This window comes from Pseudoliparis swirei, chromosome 20 (genome assembly GCF_029220125.1).
Source record: "Pseudoliparis swirei isolate HS2019 ecotype Mariana Trench chromosome 20, NWPU_hadal_v1, whole genome shotgun sequence".
In the NCBI taxonomy this organism is placed as follows: domain Eukaryota; kingdom Metazoa; phylum Chordata; class Actinopteri; order Perciformes; family Liparidae; genus Pseudoliparis; species Pseudoliparis swirei.
The window spans coordinates 587,176-605,726 of NC_079407.1; the positions used below are offsets into that span (position 1 = coordinate 587,176).

An 18,551-nucleotide genomic window follows, 5' to 3' on the forward strand; every position below is an offset into this window, starting at 1 on the left:
TCTTCCTCTCACTATGGGGTCCCTCAAGGCTCCGTCCTGGGTCCCCTCCTCTTCCTCTCACTATGGGGTTCCTCAAGGCTCCGTCCTGGGTCCCCTCCTCTTCCTCTCACTATGGGGTTCCTCAAGGCTCCGTCCTGGGTCCCCTCCTCTTCCTCTCACTATGGGGTTCCTCAAGGCTCCGTCCTGGGTCCACTGCTCTTCCTCTCACTATGGGGTCCCTCATGGCTCCGTCCTGGGTCCCCTGCTCTTCCTCTCACTATGGGGTTCCTCAAGGCTCCGTCCTGGGTCCCCTCCTCTTCCTCTCACTATGGGGTCCCTCAAGGCTCCGTCCTGGGTCCCCTCCTCTTCCTCTCACTATGGGGTTCCTCAAGGCTCCGTCCTGGGTCCCCTGCTCTTCCCCTCACTATGGGGTTCCTCAAGGCTCCGTCCTGGGTCCCCTGCTCTTCCTCTCACTATGGGGTCCCTCAAGGCTCCGTCCTGGGTCCCCTCCTCTTCCTCTCACTATGGGGTTCCTCAAGGCTCTGTCCTGGGTCCCCTCCTCTTCCTCTCACTATGTGGTCCCTCAAGGCTCCGTCCTGGGTCCCCTGCTCTTCCTCTCACTATGGGGTTCCTCAAGGCTCCGTCCTGGGTCCCCTCCTCTTCTTCTCACTATGGGGTTCCTCAAGGCTCCGTCCTGGGTCCCCTGCTCTTCCTCTCACTATGGGGTCCCTCATGGCTCCGTCCTGGGTCCCCTGCTCTTCCTCTCACTATGGGGTCCCTCAAGGCTCCGTCCTGGGTCCCCTCCTCTTCCTCTCACTATGGGGTTCCTCAAGGCTCCGTCCTGGGTCCCCTCCTCTTCTCTCTGTACACAAATTCTCTCGGCTCTGTCATTCGTTCGCATGGCTTCTCCTACCATAGCTATGCTGATGACACCCAACTGATCTTCTCGTTTCCACCGTCCGAAACACGGGTGGCGGCACGAATCTCTGCCTGTCTGACTGACATCTCTCAGTGGATGTCTGCTCACCACCTGAAGATCAACCCTGACAAGACTGAGCTACTATTCCTTCAGGGAAAGGCTCCCCCACCCATGACCTGACTACCACCTTCACCAGCTCTGTGTTGGCCCCGCCCCCGACTGCCAGGAACCTCGGGGTGACACTAGACAGTCAACCTGACGGCCAACATCGCTGTGACATCACTGTGACATCACTGTAGGTCCATGCTGCACAACATCAGGAGAACACGGCTCCTTACTCAGAAGGCGGCACAGGTTCTGGTCCAGGCTCTGGTCCAGGTTCTGGTCCAGGCTCTGGTCCAGGTTCTGGTCCAGGCTCTGGTCCAGGCTCTGGTCATTTCACGCCTTGACTACTGCAACTCCCTCCTGGCCGGTCTACCTGCTAAGGCCATCCGACCTCTGCAGCTCATCCAGAATGCAGCAGCTCGACTGGTCTTCAGTCTCCCGAAATTCACCCACACCACTCCGCTCTTCCGCTCTCTCCATGGTTACCGGTGGCTGCCCGCATCCGCTTCAAAACACTGGTTCTTGGTACCGTGCTCTGAACGGATCGGGCCCCGTCTACATCCGGGATGTGGTCACACCGTACACCCCGGCACGTTCGCTCCGCTCGGCAACAGCCAATCGAATTGTGACTCCTGCACCTCGAGCTAATCGCTCTACATCCAGACTGTTTGCTGTCCTGGCTCCTGATTGGTGGAACCAGCTCCCCACTGACATCAGGACAGCAGGAAGTCTCTACATCTTCACCCGGAGACTGAAAACACATCTTTTCCGACTATATCTGGATTAAAACACAGATTTGCATTTCAGTGGCTCTGGGATGGCACTTATTGTGGTGCTTTTGTGGTTCGACTGAGTTGAGGAAGTGTTGCTTCCTGTGTTCTTGTTGTTCTTGGTTTGTACTCTAGGTTGAAATGCACTTATTGGAAGTCACTTTGGATAAAAGCGTCTGCTAAATGACATGTAATGTAATGTCCTCATTGTGCGTTTTAAAAAAAAGTATCGGTTCAGGCACCGTTTAGGCACCGGTATCGTTTTAAAAGTACCGGTTTAGCACCGGTATCGGAAAAAACCCAAACGATACCCATCCCTACTCCTGTGTCTCCAGGTGACCTCCAGCCACGTCTCCTCTGAGCCTCCCAGCTGCAGCGGTGAGTCGGCGTGTTGAGGCGTTGCCATGGCAGCGTGTGATTGACAGCTCAGGGCTCCGATAGAGGAGACGCGTAAAAGACAGGAGTGTGTGTGCGTGACTCTGTCTCTGTGTGTGTGTGTGTCTCTGTGTGTGTGTGCGTGACTCTGTCTCTGTGTGCGTGTGTGTCTCTGTGTGTGTGTGTCTGTGTGTGTGTCTCTGTGTGTGTGTGTCTCTGTGTGTGTGTGTGTGTCTCTGTGTGTGTGTCTCTGTGTGTGTGTGTCTCTGTGTGTGTGTGTCTCTGTGTGTGTGTGTGTGTGTGTCTCTGTGTGTGTGTGTCTCTGTGTGTGTGTGTCTCTGTGTGTGTGTGTGTCTCTGTGTGTGTGTGTCTCTGTGTGTGTGTGTGTCTCTGTGTGTGTCTCTGTGTGTGTGTGTGTGTGTGTGTGTGTGTGTGTGTGTCTCTGTGTGTGTGTCTCTGTGTGTGTGTGTGTCTCTGTGTGTGTGTGTCTCTGTGTGTGTGTGTGTGTGTGTGTGTGTGTGTGTGTGTCTCTGTGTGTGTGTGTCTCTGTGTGTGTGTCTCTGTGTGTGTGTCTCTGTGTGTGTGTGTCTCTGTGTGTGTGTGTCTCTGTGTGTGTGTCTCTCTGTGTCTGTCTGTGTGTGCGTGACTCTGTCTCCGTGTGTGTGTGTCTCTGTGTGTGTGTCTCTCTCTGTGTGTGTGTGTGTCTCTTTGTGTGTGTGCGTGACTCTGTCTCCGTGTGTGTGTGTCTCTGTCTGTGTGTGTGTGTCTCCGTGTGTGTGTCTCTCTGTGTGTGTGTGTGTGTGTGTGTGTGTGTGTGTGTGTGTGTGTGTGTGTGTGTGTGTGTGTGTGTGTGTGTGTGTGTGTGTGTGTGTGTGTGTGTGTGTGTGTGTGTGTGTGTGTGTGTGTGTGTGTGTGTGTGTGTGTGTGTGTGTGTGTGTGTGTGTGTGTGTGTGTGTTGAGGTTCTGTTTTTCATCCAATCAGACGTCACCTCCAGGACTCTGGGGGTCCAGAACATCTGTCAGGCCCCTCCGGTCCAGCTAGGGGGGCCTCTGGTCCCCCCCTCCCCCCCCCAGGAGGAGAACCTGTCCTCAGACCTCCAGCCTCCTGTTGGTCTTGAGCTCCTCAGCACCAAACCAGACCCCTATGAGGACCGGACCAGCAGGTGATCCTGGTCCCCCTGCCAGACCACCAGTTGTATTTTTTTTAGGGCTGTCAATCGATTTAAAAAAATTAACTAATTAATCGCACATTTTCAAATTCATTAATCGCGATTAATCGTCGCCCTCCGTTCCTCTGTGGATCAGAGGGGGAGACGGGAGGAAGGAGGAGCAGGAGGAAACCCGACTGATTCATCCACGAGTTAAACTCATTTATGCTCCTTATTTTCGCGGATAAATAATTGTTTTAAAAACGGAAACAGTGTTAAACCGTACTGCCGCGGTTTGACACTCAGAGGAGTGTAAAAACTTCAACGAACACCGGAAGTAAACAAAGTTGCGTTAATTGCGTTAAAATATTTTTGTGCGTTAACGCGGCCAAATTAATCGCATAGATTAATGCGTTAACGCTGACAGCCCTAATTTTTTTATAATGTTGTGATTTTCATTTCTTCATTGTGCTGCTTCAGTGTTGGCCTGCAAGAGATGGCCACGCCCACCTCGGCGATGGCCACGCCCACCTCGGCGATGTCACAGGGCGGAGTCAGGAGGTTCAGCAGCATCGAGGAGACTCTGGTGAATCTGACCTTCAGCTCCGCCTCCATCACGCCCTGTGATGTCTTCAGGAGCTCCGCCTCCATCACGCCCTGTGACGTCTTCAGGAGCTCCGCCTCCACGGAGGAGGGCCCAGGAGGACCCGAGACCAGGATCCACACTGATCCAGGTAAAATGAGCAATATTACAACCATGTAACTTTATGATTTATGATCTCACATGAATTAAAAACGACTGCTTTGGTCTTTGATGGTCTTCCAGACGCCGACCCGCCGACCTGCTCCTCCTCTCCTCGGTCAGAGAAGCCCCGCCCCCCTTCATCAGGAAACTTCCTGTCAGAGGAGCCCCGCCCCCCTTCATCAGGAAACTTCCTGTCAGAGGAGCCCCGCCCCCCTTCATCAGGTAACTTCCTGTCAGAGGAGCCCCGCCCCCCTTCATCAGGAAACTTCCTGTCAGAGGAGCCCCGCCCCCTCAGGCGGGTAACTTCCTGTCTAGTTTCACCATCACCTTCCTGCTCCTCAGAGGATGAGCCTGTGCATGTGTTCTTGTTGCAGGTGATGATGGTGGTGATGAAGAGTCGGTCTCTCTGCAGCTGTGCCAGCAGGCAGCCAATGAGCTGAGGCAGACGGCCGGGCGAGCCCTCCAGCTGTACACACAGGTGCCCTGTCACATTATACAAGAAATACATATTGATACATGTGTATGAACATATATCATTTATACATATCGATATTTATACATATAGATATGTATAAACATATATCATTTATATAGATATTTATTTAAATACTGTTATAGTTTCTCTGTCACCGAAGAATAAGAAAACATAAATAATAATAATACAAAGAACTGTTGTCGATCATAATGTTTGTAGTTTATTTTTAACTTGTCATAAATATTAATAAAGATAATCACGTGTCCTCAGCTCGGCGCGGCGCCCGGCGGCTCTGAGCGCCGTCTTCAGATGTCCTCCGTCCTCCAGGGGGCGCTTGACGTCGTTCACTCGGAGCTGCAGGCAGCGCTGCTGGGGGGTGGGGCCTCGGCGCCGCTGGGGGGTGGGGCCTCGGCTGGACCGGAAGACGACGGGATGTTGTCTCTGCTGGAGAAATACTCTGAGCTGCTGGTTCAGATGACCCAGAACAAGCTGAACCAGGTCTGAACCGGGACCTGGACTCTTTACCGCTCATCAGTATTCTACCACAAGCACCTTATGTTTGACGTGTGTCTGTACATAACCTGGTTTTATGATTCTTATAATAAAGTGTGGTTTGATTTAACTCCTGGAGCAAAGTGACCAATCTCTTGAGGGAAGAAAGTGACAACAACAACAAACCTGTAAACAAGGAGCAACGGCCGCCCACATGACGGAGTCCGCCGCAGGGTCCCGGTGCACAGAGACCTGGAAGAGTCATCACTTCACTCCATCATCACTTCATTCCATCATCACTTCATCACTTCATTCCTTCATCACTTCATTCCTTCATCACTTCATTCCATCATTCCTTCATCACTTTATTCCTTCATCACTTTATTCCTTCATCACTTTATTCCTTCATCACTTTATTCCTTCATCACTTCATTCCTTCATCACTTCTTGAATACAAACAGTAAAACAATATTCGTATAAACAATAGATTTAAATCATGTGACTTCTTACGTGCGGCTTTAGCTCAGTGGGGTAAGAGGGCCGTCCTGCAACCGCAGGGTTGTGGGTTCGATCCCCGCTCTCCCCATTAGTTGCAAGTCGAAGTGTCCTTGAGCAAGGCACTGAACCCCCAGTTGCTTCCCGGGCGCTTCACCGCAGCCCACTGCTCCTTAATAACTAAGGATGGGTTAAATGCAGAGAACTAATTTCCCCTTGGGGATAAATAAAAGTGTATATTCTTCTTATTCATCTTCCTGGCCGTCGCCAAGGCAACTCCGTCTCCCTCTGTTACCTAGCAACAGCTCAGCTAACGGAGCCCCCACCTGCCTGCATTGTCTTGATTGACAGCTCTGTCCTCCAATCACACAGCAGCTTCCTCCATTTACTGAGTTATGATTGGCCAGATTTGACAAACAATTGAAAACAAACACAAACAAACACACACACACCCGTGAAGTCACATGACCCCTCAGGCAGCAGCTTCCTGATTGGGCGAAGTGACGTCGCTGGACATCAGCTGCTCGACCTGAGTCCTGGGTCCCTGGTCCTGGGTCCCTGGTCCTGGGTCCCTGGTCCCTGGTCCAGGTCCCTGGTCCCGGGTCCCGGTGTGGAGGTCAGAGTCCAGCTGCCTCGGGCCTCTTCTGTCTCATGTTGAGACATTTACTGCTAATGAGTGAGAGAGAGCGGGGGAGGGGGACAGGAAGAGAGGGATGGAGGGATGGAGAGTTAAAGTAGAAGGAGGAGCAGGAGGAGGAAAAAGAGGAGGAAGAGGAGGAAGAGGAGCAGGAGGAGGAGCACAGAGCTGGATTCACTTGTGTGTTTAGTCGGAGATCAGATGGAGGATTCTCCTCCTGCTGAGAGGAGGATGACGACTTAGAGAGAGAGAGAGACCCTTCAGTTTCCACGGTGACAGCATCCTCCTCTTCCTCCATCATTCCTCCGTCTGTCGGCTCGTCAGCGTCTACAGGATGGGAGATAAAGGAACCAGGTACGACCTGAGTGTGTGTGTGTGTAGGTGTGTGTGTGTGTGTAGGTGTGTGTGTGTTCTGGTAGAACATTACATAACATTCCGTCAGAACTTCCATCTATTCAATTCAGTTTATTTGTATAGCCCAATTTCACAAATTACAAATTTGTCTGGGAGTGCTTTACAATCTGTACACATAGACATCCCTGCCCCAAAACCTCACATCGGACCAGGAAAAACTCCCAAATAACCCTTCAGGGGAAAAAGGAAGAAACCTGGAGGAGAGCAACAGAGGAGGATCCCTCTCCTAGGATGGACAGATGCAATAGATGTAATGTGTACAGAAGGACAGATTTAGAGTTAAAATACATTCAATGAATATGACAGAGTGTATGAATAGTTCATAGTAGGCATATTCCACGATGGAGACCTCCACGATCCATCAGGCAGATGGCGGTGGGGAGGAGGAGTGGGCGGAGTCTCAACAGTGGGCGGAGTCTCAACAGGACAGTGGCGCGGTCAGGAGCAGGAACTCCACGACCCAGACCTCGATGATCCATCAGCAGATAGGATCTATGCCGTCTCATAGGGTCCGATGACCCCATGAGACGTGAAGTCAAAAGGACTTCCGGGGAGAAAGCAGAGTTAGTAACGTGTGATTGAGAGATGAACATTCATCCTTAAGGAGAGAAAAAAGAGGAGATAGGTACTCAGTGCATCCTAAAACGTCCCCCGGCAGCTATAAGCCTATAGCAGCATATCAAGGGGCTGGACCAGGTGAACCTGATTCAGCCCTAACTATAAGCTCTGTCAAAGAGGAAGGTCTTAAGTCTACTGAGAGGATTTCTCTATAAATGTCTTTGTTTTGACAGACAGGAAGTCACATGATGGTGGTGGTGGTGATGAAGATGATGGTGATGATGATGGTGGTGATGATGAAGATGATGATGGTGGTGATGAAGATGATGGTGATGATGGTACTCCTCCCAGTATTAATGCTAACATGCTAATAGCAGCTAACTAGCCGATCTCAGAACTCACTGGAAACAAATGTTTCTTTGATTTTGTGGACTCAGTGTTTTGAAGAAAGGTTCCTACACGGGGACGTTAATAAATGAGACACCAAGCCTCCACACTGGACTCTGGAGCTTTGTCGGTCGTCGCCATCTTGTTTCTGGAGCCAGAAGGTTCCGTTAGCATAGCCTACAGCCGACACTAGTGCTAACCAGCTAGCTTGCTAAGGAAGGTTCTAAGGTTCTAGCAATCAGATTAAATATGAAAGGAGAACCCGTAGAGAACCTCCTGACAACAAATGAAACCGTTCAACAGCAGAAACATCAGTGAAGCCACTATGTTTCCTCTGTGGTTCCTCTGTGGTTTTGCTGTGGTCCTGCTGTGGTTCCTCTGTGGTTCCTCTGTGGTTCTGCTGTGGTCCTGCTGTGGTTCCTCTGTGGTCCTGCTGTGGTTCCTCTGTGGTCCTGCTGTGGTTCCTCTGTGGTTCCTCTGTGGTCCTGCTGTGGTTCCTCTGTGGTCCTGCTGTGGTTCCTCTGTGGTTCTGCTGTGGTTCCTCTGTGGTTCTGCTGTGGTTCCTCTGTGGTTCTGCTGTGGTTCCTCTGGTTCTGCTGTGGTTCTGTTGTGGTTCCTCTATGGTTCTGCTGTGGTTCCTCTGTGGTCCTGCTGTGGTTCCTCTGTGGTTCTGCTGTGGTTCCTCTGTGGTTCCTCTGTGGTCCTGCTGTGGTTCCTCTGTGGTCCTGCTGTGGTTCTTCTGTGGTTCCTCTGTGGTTCTGCTGTGGTTCCTCTGTGGTCCTGCTGTGGTTCCTCTGTGGTCCTGCTGTGGTTCCTCTGTGGTCCTGCTGTGGTTCCGCTGTGGTTCTGATGTGGTTATGCTGTGGTCCCTCTGTGGTCCTGCTGTGGTTCCTCTGTGGTTCCTCTGTGGTCCTGCTGTGGTTCCTCTGTGGTTCTGCTGTGGTTCCTCTGTGGTCCTGCTGTGGTTCCTCTGTGGTCCTGCTGTGGTTCCTCTGTGGACCTGCTGTGGTTCTTCTGTGGTTCCTCTGTGGTCCTGCTGTGGTTATGCTGTGGTCCCTCTGTGGTCCTGCTGTGGTTCTGCTGTGGTCCTGCTGTGGTTCCTCTGTGGTTCTGCTGTGGTTCCTCTGTGGTTCCTCTGTGGTCCTGCTGTGGTTCTGCTCTGTGGTTCCTCTGTGGTTCTGCTGTGGTTCCTCTGTGGTCCTGCTGTTGTTCCTCTGTGGTTCCTCTGTGGTTCCTCTGTGGTTCCTGCTGTGGTTCCTCTGTGGTTCTGCTGTTGTTCCTCTGTGGTCCTGCTGTGGTTCCTCTGTGGTTCCTCTGTGGTCCTGCTGTGGTTCCTCTGTGGTTCCTCTGTGGTTCTGCTGTGGTTCCTCTGTGGTCCTGCTGTGGTTCTGCTGTGGTTCCTCTGTGGTCCTGCTGTGGTTCCTCTGTGGTTCTGCTGTGGTTCTGCTGTGGTTCCTCTATGGTTCTGCTGTGGTTCCTCTGTGGTTCTGCTGTGGTTCCTCTGTGGTTCCTCTGTGGTTCCTCTGTGGTTCCTCTGTGGTTCCTGCTGTGGTTCCTCTGTGGTCCTGCTGTTGTTCCTCTGTGGTTCCTCTGTGGTTCTGCTGTGGTTCTGCTGTGGTTCCTCTGTGGTCCTGCTGTGGTTCCTCTATGGTTCTGCTGTGGTTCCTCTGTGGTTCTGCTGTGGTTCCTCTGTGGTCCTGCTGTGGTTCCTCTGTGGTTCTGCTGTGGTTCCTCTGTGGTTCCTCTGTGGTCCTGCTGTGGTTCCTCTGTGGACCTGCTGTGGTTCTTCTGTGGTTCCTCTGTGGTTCCTCTGTGGTCCTGCTGTGGTTCCTCTGTGGTTCCTCTGTGGTTCCTCTGTGGTTCTTCTGTGGTTCCTCTGTGGTTCCTCTGTGGTCCTGGTGTGGTTCCTCTGTGGTTCTGCTGTGGTTCCTCTGTGGTTCTGCTGTGGTTCCTCTGTGGTCCTGCTGTGGTTCCTCTGTGGTCCTGCTGTGGTTCCTCTGTGGTTCTGCTGTGGTTCCTCTGTGGTCCTGCTGTTGTTCCTCTGTGGTTCTGCTGTGGTTCCTCTGTGGTTCTGCTGTGGTTCCTCTGTGGTCCTGCTGTGTTTCCTCTGTGGTCCTGCTGTGGTTCCGCTGTGGTTCCTCTGTGGTTCTGATGTGGTTATGCTGTGGTCCCTCTGTGGTCCTGCTGTGGTTCCTCTGTGGTTCTGCTGTGGTTCCTCTGTGGTTCCTCTGTGGTTCCTCTGTGGTTCTGCTGTGGTTCCTCTGTGGTTCCTCTGTGGTCCTGGTGTGGTTCCTCTGTGGTCCTGCTGTGGTTCTGCTGTGGTTCTGCTGTGGTTCCTCTGTGGTCCTGCTGTGGTTCCTCTGTGGTTCTGCTGTGGTTCCTCTGTGGTCCTGCTGTGGTTCCTCTGTGGTTCTGCTGTGGTTCCTCTGTGGTCCTGCTGTTGTTCCTCTGTGGTTCTGCTGTGGTTCCTCTGTGGTTCTGCTGTGGTTCCTCTGTGGTTCCTGCTGTGGTTCCTCTGTGGTCCTGCTGTAGTTCCTCTGTGGTCCTGCTGTGGTCCTGCTGTGGTTCCTCTGTGGTCCTGCTGTGGTTCTGCTGGGGTTCCATGCAGAACCTGCTTCAGCCCACAGAACATGTCCGTCTGTGTCAGAGTGTCTGTGTGTTTGCAGGAATGACGAGAATATTAACGACCCGGAGACAGAGACGCTCACAGGTCACTGGACACACACACACACATATATATATATATGTATACTTATATATACATATATGTATATATTTATATATGTATATATAATATATATATATGTACTTTTATATACATATATATATGTGTATATACATATGCATATATATATACATAGATATATGTATATATATACATATATATGTATATATTTATATATACATACATATATATATGTATATATAAGTATCTATATATAAATATGTATATCCACATATATATATGTATGTATATATTAGGGCTGTCAATCGATTAAAAAAAATAAACTAATTAATCTCACATTTTGAAATTGCGATTAATTAATCGCGATTAAAAGTTGTTTCCTTCTTTTTAAAGACCAAACTTCACACAGAGCTGTGTTTCAAAGAGGCTCCTACCTATACAGTGCCAGCGAGGTATTTAATATCGTGGATGATAAATTGTTTCTTCAGTGAAACATCAGATTAGTTTAAAAAAAAGAAGTATATTGAGACCCCATTGGTCCTGTCATCTTTACCACTGAACAGCAGAACCAGTGGCCTTGGTGACTGACTGACATTCACATATGTCACATTAACCCTCTGGAGGCTCATGTCTCTATTTTACAAAACAATGTAAATTCACCTTTTAAAGGCGTTTGCATGTGACACACCCCCACGTGTTCTACATCAAACATTCCAGAACAATCTCAGCTCTATTCAATGAGGCTCATTGTCCTGGTGCCGTGTTCTCTGGTTCTCTGACTGACAGGCTGCTAAATGAGCCTTACCTGTGAGGTGGGAGGTCCTTTGTGATTTACTGAGTGTTCATTGGTTGTTTTTTTCCCGAAATGTTGACAGACAAACGGATTGACCAATCACGGTGAAGGTTTCGTGTGACGAGTTCTTTCCGCGCCGCGTCCCCCGACACGTCGCCCCTCCGTTCCTCTGTGTCTCAGAGGGGGAGACGGGAGGAAGGAGGAGCAGGAGGAAACCCGACTGATTCATCCACGAGTTAAACTCATTTATGATCCTTATTTTCGCGGAGAAATAATTGTTTTAAAAACGGAAACAGTGTAAAAACTTCAACGAACATCGGAAGTAAACAAAGTTGCGTTAATTGCGTTAAAATATTTTAGTGCGTTAACGCGACCAAATTAATCTTAAAGATTAACGCGTTAACGCTGACAGCCCTAGTATATATACATATAGAGTAACTTTTCCAGCAGGATTCTGTTGGTGTTCTGCAGTTTGACATGTCGGAGCTGCAGCTAAAGGAAGTCAGGGAGGTTGTCTGCAAAGGGGCACCAGGACCGAGTGGCACTTCATACAAAGTGAATAAGAACTGTCCCAAACTCCTGCTGCGTCTGTGGAACATCCTGCGAGTCTTCTGGAGAAGAGGGAGGATCCCTGAACAATGGAGAGTGGCTGAAGGGGTCTGGATCCCGAAGGAGGAGAACTCCACTCAGCTAGACCAGTTCCGCATCATCTCCCTGCTGTGTGTTGAGGCAAAGGTTTTCTTCAGTGCTGTTTCCAAACGGCTGTGTACCTACCTGGCAAAGAACACCTACATCCATACATCTGTCCAGAAAGGCGGCATTCCAGGAATGTCAGGATGTCTGGAGCATACTGGTGTGGTGACACAGCTCATTCGGGAGGCCAGAGAGAACAAGGGCAACCTGTCAGTGTTGTGGCTTGACCTGGCTAATGCATTCGGTTCCATTCCACACAAGCTGGTTCAGCTCACCTTGAGAAAACATCATGTACCCAGCAGGTGGAGAGACCTCATCGCTGATTATTACAGCAACTTCAGGATGAGGGTCTCTTCAGGAGCAATAACATCCAGTTGGCACAAGGTGGAGATCGGTATCATCACAGGGTGTACCATCTCTGTGACATTGTTCTCCCGAGCCATGAACATGCTCACTCAGTCTGCTGAGCCAGAGTGCAGAGGACCAACGGCAACCACCCATCAGGGCATTCATGGACGACCTCACAGTCATGACAGAATCACTCCCAGGCTGCCGGTGGATTCTGAAGGGACTTGAGAAGCTGGTGGAGTGAGCCCGGATGCGTTTCAACCCCGCCAAATCCAGATCAATGGTGCTGAGCAAAGGGAAGGTGGAGGACAAGTTCCGTTTTAACATCACAGGCACAGCCATTCCAACTATCACAGAGAAGCCAGTCAAGAGCTTGAGCAAGGTCTCTCTGAGAGACACAACATCTATCCAGTCGACCTGCACTGAGTTGGATGGCTGGCTGAAATCCGTGGACAAGTCAGGCCTACCTGGGAAGTTTAAAGCCTGGGTCGACCAACATGGCATTCTTCCCAGGATCCTGTGGGCCCTCCTTGTCTACGCGGTCCCTATCTCAACAGTTGAGACCTTGGAGCGGAAAGTCAGCAAACACCTCCGGAGATGGCTTGGATTACCAAGGAGCCTGAGCAGTGTTGCACTCTACGGGAACACCAACAAACTGTGACTGCCTTTCAAATCCTTGGAGGAGGAATTCAAGGTAACTAGAGCCAGAGAAGTGGTTCAGTACAGGGACTCAAGCGATCCGAAGGTGGCTAAAGCAGGGATCCAAGTGAGGACTGGCAGGAAATGGAGGGCAGAGGAAGCAGTTCAAGAGGCAGATGCAAGGCTGCGTCACAGGAGCCTGGTGGGAGTGGTCACACGAGGTCGAGCAGGGCTAGGATCCTTTCCAACTCCCCAAATGAACACCAGGGGGAAGGAAGGGCGACGACTTGTTCAGGAGGAGGTGAGAGCAGCAGTGGAGGAGACGAGAACCTGCAAGGCAGTGGGAATGAAGCAACAGGGAGCGTGGACGAGGAGAACGCGGTTGAAAGGAAAGTGACCTGGGCTGAGCTTTGGAAAGCTGAGCCTCACCGCATCAAATTCCTCATCCAGGCAGTGTATGACGAGCTTCCAAGCCCGTCAAATCTGCACATATGGGGCAAAGCAGAGACACCAGCATGCCCACTGTGTTCCAAGCAAGGAACCCTGGAACACATCCTCAGCTGCTGTACAAGGGCACTTGGAGATGGCCGGTACAGGTGGAGGCATGACCAAGTCCTCAAGACCATTGCTGAAGCTATCAGCGCAGGACTGGCGTGGGCAAAGCAGTTCCGACCCTCAAGAAAACCATGGCCTTTGTCAGAGCTGGGGACGAGCCAACTCCGCCAGAAGAACATCGTCTGCAAGAGACGGGCAGTTGTTGGTGGACCTTGAACATCAGCTGAAGTTCCCCAGCCATGTTGCAGTCACCACCCTGCAACCAGACATTGTCCTTGTGTCCGAGTCCACCAAGCAAGCAGTGCTGCTGGAGCCGACAGTCCCGTGGGAAGACCGCTTGGAAGAAGCCTTTGAGAGGAAGCTCTCCAAGGACGCAGGACTGGTCAGGGGCTGGAGAGCAAGCTGTCTCCCTGTGGAGGTTGGATGCAGAGGACGTGCAGCCCGTTCCTTGGCCAGAGCCTTCAGTAGTTTAGGCATCGAGGGTGAGAGAAAGAGGAGAGCCATCCGCAGGACCACCAATGCGGCAGAGAGAGCCTCAAGATGGCTGTGGCTCCAAAGAGGGGAGCCATGGAGTCATGGTGGCCATCTGGACACTAGCTGGGCTCTGATCAGCCGGGTCACCTGGAGGAGGAGAACGATGAAAGACCCGAAACGACCAGAGATCCCAGGAACATCACTGGAGAGGTGTCCAGATGAGGCATCAGTAGCTGTATGTACACACATGTTTCAGTGACTTCGTCTTCTCTGTGTTTCAGAGTGTTTAAGAAGGCCAGTCCCAATGGAAAGGTGAGTCCTCTTCCTCTCGCAGGATCTCAGAGAGGTATCTGAGGATCGTGTTGTATATATGGTCACGTTTATATATATATGTATATACATATATATATATGATGTATATATACATATATATATGACGTATATATATATGATGTATATATACGTCATATATATATATATGATGTATATATACATATATATATATGACGTATATATATATGATGTATATATATGTCATATATATATATATATACATATATATATATATGACGTATATATACGTCATATATATACGTTAGAGATGCACCGATCAGGTTTTTGGTGCCGATCACTGAAATCAGTATCTGCCGATCCGATAATACCGATCACCGATCACGGTGTCGATTGAAGCATTCTATTTATTGTGTAGCATTATTGCTATGAGGAAATACATATATAAAGCACCTCAAACATTAAAGAAATTACAGATTTCTTTAAACATTTAGGACTTTTACTTTGAAAAATGTCCTAATTGATACATTAAAATTGTTTGATTGCTATTGTAGGGGAGTTCAGATATGTATGGAACACATCGGCATCATTCATTTCCTGGAACTCTTGGGGAAATCTATAGACAGGACTTTGTTTAACATACAAAAGTCTGACTTATTTTTATAAACTCTTCCTTGGTCCGGTAAAAATGTTTTAATGTTCGCATAATTTAAGCTAAATCTCAGAAACGATCTCTAAAGATACTAAATCAGTTCATTGTTTACTTGTATATGTTCGTGTTTGATTTGTCGACATCTTATTTTGATAAACGGATGTTGTTTCACGTGGTTCTTTCCGCTAACTCTATCAAACCCCTCTTAGCTCCCGATGGAATGAGTTTAGCGTGAGCATCTCTAGGGGCAGACATGTGAGAGTCGGCTGAGTCGACCCAGAGATTCAACTCGGGGGACGAGGACGCCGCTCGGTGGGGAGGATCCCCTCTGACCTCTGACCTCTGCGGCCCTCGCCGGGCGCATCGTCTCCGTTGCGCCGCGATTGAAACGTCTCTGATAGTTCTCGCAGATGTTACGTCATCTGATCAGCCGTTTTGAGAACGCCGATCAAAACCGATACTGGGAATATCGGCCGATATGGATCGGCGCCGATCAGATCGGTGCATCCCTAATATATATATATGTATATATATATATATATATATATATATATATATATATATATATACCTATATATATATGCCGGTAGGCGCTCATAGTTATGTTACCAAGCCAACAGACAGTTTACCCATCATGCACCTCACTTTTATTTTTGCTCAGGACACAAACGGATAAATGTCCTGACAGACCTCTGATTGGCTGTCCTGACCTTGACTCTGATTGGCTGTTGGCTGTCCTGACCTTGACTCTGATTGGCTGACCTGACCGCTGTGCTCCTCCCTCAGCTCACCGTCTATCTGGGGAAGAGGGACTTCGTGGACCACGTGGACCTGGTGGAGCCTGTTGGTGAGACCAGTTCTTTGCGTTCCGATGTGGTTCCATTCAACTTCCTGTGGAGCTTTTTGAGACCGGCTCATGTGGGCTCAGGGTCCGGTCCTCCGGCGGCTTCTTGACCCTCTGACTTCTGTTCCTGCAGACGGCGTGGTCCTGATCGACCCGGAGTACCTGAAGGAGAGGAAAGGTGAGGCCTCTGGACCTCCGGCCGCTTCACGGACCCACGGAGAGTTGTTCAGTGTCGGGGTCCAAACGCAGCTTCAATGTGTCATGAAATAACTGGACTCAGCTGAGATGAAGGTCTAAATCACGAGGCTCTGCAGCAGGTTCTACAGCGGTCAAAGGAGGTCAAAGGATTCTTAGCGTTACTCGGTGTCTGCTCACCCTCCGGACGCCTCACGTTGACCCCGTGAGGGCTCAGGGACCCGACACCTGTCAGAGCTCTGGTCTCAGGACCAGTTCCTCAGTCCTTCTTGTTCTCCATGTTTAGTCGCGTGTGGAGTTCCTCAGGGACGCGTCCCGGAGCCTCGGTTCTTTACATTCAACCCTATCCAATGGAGTGTTTGAGTGGATGTGTTTGTGGTTCCCTCAGTGTTCGTGACCTTGACCTGTGCGTTCCGGTACGGCCGCGAGGACCTGGACGTCCTCGGGTTGACGTTCCGGAAAGACCTGTTTGTGGCCAACATCCAGGCCTTCCCCCCGCCGGCCCAGGAGAAGAAGAGTCTGACTCGTCTTCAGGAACGGCTGATTAAGAAACTGGGAGAACACGCCCACCCCTTCACCTTCGAGGTACTGAACCCGGTTCACCCGTCGACCCCAGAACCCGGACCGGTCCATATGAAGCCGTCGGGTTCAGGTCCACCTCTTTGAAGTGTCTGATCCTCCTCACAACACGATGAGATGGTGACTGAAGGTCATGTGACCACACCTTAATGCATAATGCTCACCATGACCTGTGACCTCTAAAGGTCGGGACTCATGAACTCTAGAACTGGAACGTTGAGGGGATCCAGAGCTCTGCAGGATCCGGATCCCTAAACAGACCCAGACTAGATGGTGAAGGAGATGTTCCGCTGGTCTTATTGTGGAGGCACAAACCACAACAAACTGATGGGCTTTTATTTTGAAAGGGGCTGAAGAAGAACTGATGAAGATGATGTGCTTTCAGATTCCTGTGAACCTGCCGTGCTCCGTCACCCTGCAGCCGGGGCCCGAGGACACGGGGAAGGTAAAAACCACCTGTGAGTCCGCGTGGTGACCTCTGACCTCTGACCTCATGTCCTCGTGTCTTCAGGCCTGCGGAGTCGACTTCGAGGCCAAAGCGTTCTGTGCAGAACACGTTGAAGAAAAGATCCACAAAAGGTAAAAGAGAGTCAGAAATAGTCTGCAGAACCAGAACCAGAACCACGGGTCAGGCTCACCAGGAGGTCACTGGGTGGTATTTAACTTTTGGGAGTTGAAGAGAGGAGGAAGAGAGGAGGAAGAGGGGGAGGAGGGAGGAAGAGGGGGAGGAGGGAGGAAGAGAGGAGGAAGAGGGAAGGAAGAGAGGAGGAAGAGGGGTAGCAAGAGGGGTAGCAAGAGGGAATGAAGAGGGGGAGGAGGTAGGAAGAGGGAATGAAGAGGGAGGAAGAGGGGAGGAAGAGGGGTAGCAAGAGGGGTAGCAAGAGGGAATGAAGAGGGAGGAAGAGGGGGAGGAGGTAGGAAGAGGGAATGAAGAGGGAGGAAGAGGGGAGGAGGTAGAAAGAGGGATGAAGAGGGAGGAAGAGGGAGGAAGAGGGATGAAGAGGGATGAAGAGGGAGGAAGAGGGATGAAGAGGGAGGAAGAGGGATGAAGAGGGATGAAGAGGGGGATGAAGAGGGGGATGAAGAGGGGGAGGAAGAGGGATGAAGAGGGAGGAAGAGGGCCCTCCTGAGGCCTCCTGTCTGCAGGAACTCGGTGCGCCTGGTGATCCGTAAGGTCCAGTTCGCTCCAGAGGCTCCGGGCCCTCAGCCCACCGCCGACACCACGCGCCACTTCCTGCTGTCGGACAAGCCGCTGCACCTGGAGGCCTCGCTGGACCGGGAGGTGTGTGTGTGTGTGTGTGTGTGTGTGTGTGTGTGTGTGTGTGTGTGTGTGTGTGTGTGTGTGTGTGTGTGTGTGTGTGTGTGTGTGTGTGTGTGTGTGTGTGTGTGTGTGTGTGTGTGTGTCACCATGGATTAAATCTTGATTTGAGTTTACAGAAAAGATCAAAGTTAATTCTGTTGTGATCTTGAGATAAAAGACAACAACATGTTTCTCTCAGATTTATTACCACGGGGAGCCAATCAGTGTCAACGTCCACATCACCAACAACACCAACAAGACGGTGAAGAAGATGAAGATCTCCGGTAAGCACCGCCCCTTTATTGACTGATATATTGTATGATATATTGATTGGCTGACTAACTGATTGATTGGTTGATTGATTGGTGTCTCCACAGTGCGGCAGCATGCAGACATCTGCCTGTTCAACACGGCGCAGTACAAATGCCCGGTGGCCACCGAGGAGTCTGAGTCAGTCTCCTCCTCCTCCTCCTCCAGATGTTGTGATGAGGAGGAGGACATCTTCCTCATGCTCTTGTCTCTGTGCTCAGTGACGTCGTGGCGCCCAGCTCCACGCTCTGCCGGGTCTTCACTCTCACGCCGTTTCTGGCCAACAACCGAGAGAAGCGCGGCCTGGCTGTGGACGGGAAGCTGAAGCACGAGGACACCAACCTGGCCTCCAGCACCCTGTGAGTCCAGCAGGGGGGGGGGGGGGTCCTTTAATCAGAGGAAGACCGGGTCCTGGTCCAGGGCTGCCGGACCCCTCTATGTCCGGTTCCCCAAAACAAACTCCTCTAGCACAGCCTAGAGCACACGGCTACTTATGCTGAACGACATCATTGGATCTGGCACAAGCCTGACTCCGCCCACTCTACCTTTGATTAGCTTACCCCGATCGACTTACAATGAGTACGAGCCAATCATAGCAGAGTCGGTCCAGATGCTGCTCTGTCTGAAGGCTCAGAGGAACCTGGAGAACCTGGAGAACCTGACTGTGTTGTGTCTCAGGTTGAAAGAAGGAGCC

The 18,551-nt window shown here is 50.8% G+C and overlaps 2 protein-coding genes across 3 annotated transcripts in view; both read left to right on the forward strand.

The window, feature by feature from the left end:
* The window catches only part of LOC130210684 (WD repeat-containing protein 62-like), a 35,118-nt gene extending 29,980 nt beyond the window's left edge, over positions 1 to 5,138 (forward strand). Inside the window, exons 23-28 of the mRNA XM_056441167.1 lie at positions 2,109 to 2,151; positions 3,131 to 3,311; positions 3,777 to 4,030; positions 4,123 to 4,299; positions 4,413 to 4,519; positions 4,787 to 5,138. Of these exons, the coding sequence (XP_056297142.1) occupies positions 2,109 to 2,151; positions 3,131 to 3,311; positions 3,777 to 4,030; positions 4,123 to 4,299; positions 4,413 to 4,519; positions 4,787 to 5,020 (996 nt within the window). The 3' untranslated portion in view covers positions 5,021 to 5,138. The remainder of the gene's footprint in view (positions 1 to 2,108; positions 2,152 to 3,130; positions 3,312 to 3,776; positions 4,031 to 4,122; positions 4,300 to 4,412; positions 4,520 to 4,786) is intronic.
* Positions 5,139 to 6,323: 1,185 nt separating this feature from the next.
* The window catches only part of arrb1 (arrestin, beta 1), a 15,227-nt gene continuing 2,999 nt past the window's right edge, over positions 6,324 to 18,551 (forward strand). The window contains exons 1-12 of one of the 2 annotated variants that reach the window (XM_056441663.1): positions 6,324 to 6,494; positions 13,969 to 13,999; positions 15,417 to 15,477; positions 15,608 to 15,652; positions 16,058 to 16,254; positions 16,634 to 16,693; positions 16,760 to 16,827; positions 17,395 to 17,530; positions 17,748 to 17,832; positions 17,926 to 17,998; positions 18,079 to 18,216; positions 18,536 to 18,551. The exon at positions 18,536 to 18,551 is cut by the window's right edge and continues 68 nt beyond it. In XM_056441663.1, the coding sequence (XP_056297638.1) occupies positions 6,475 to 6,494; positions 13,969 to 13,999; positions 15,417 to 15,477; positions 15,608 to 15,652; positions 16,058 to 16,254; positions 16,634 to 16,693; positions 16,760 to 16,827; positions 17,395 to 17,530; positions 17,748 to 17,832; positions 17,926 to 17,998; positions 18,079 to 18,216; positions 18,536 to 18,551 (930 nt within the window). In that variant the 5' untranslated portion in view covers positions 6,324 to 6,474. Of the gene's footprint in view, positions 6,495 to 13,466; positions 14,000 to 15,416; positions 15,478 to 15,607; positions 15,653 to 16,057; positions 16,255 to 16,633; positions 16,694 to 16,759; positions 16,828 to 17,394; positions 17,531 to 17,747; positions 17,833 to 17,925; positions 17,999 to 18,078; positions 18,217 to 18,535 lie in introns of those variants that run through there. The other variant, XM_056441662.1, reaches the window with a different exon arrangement.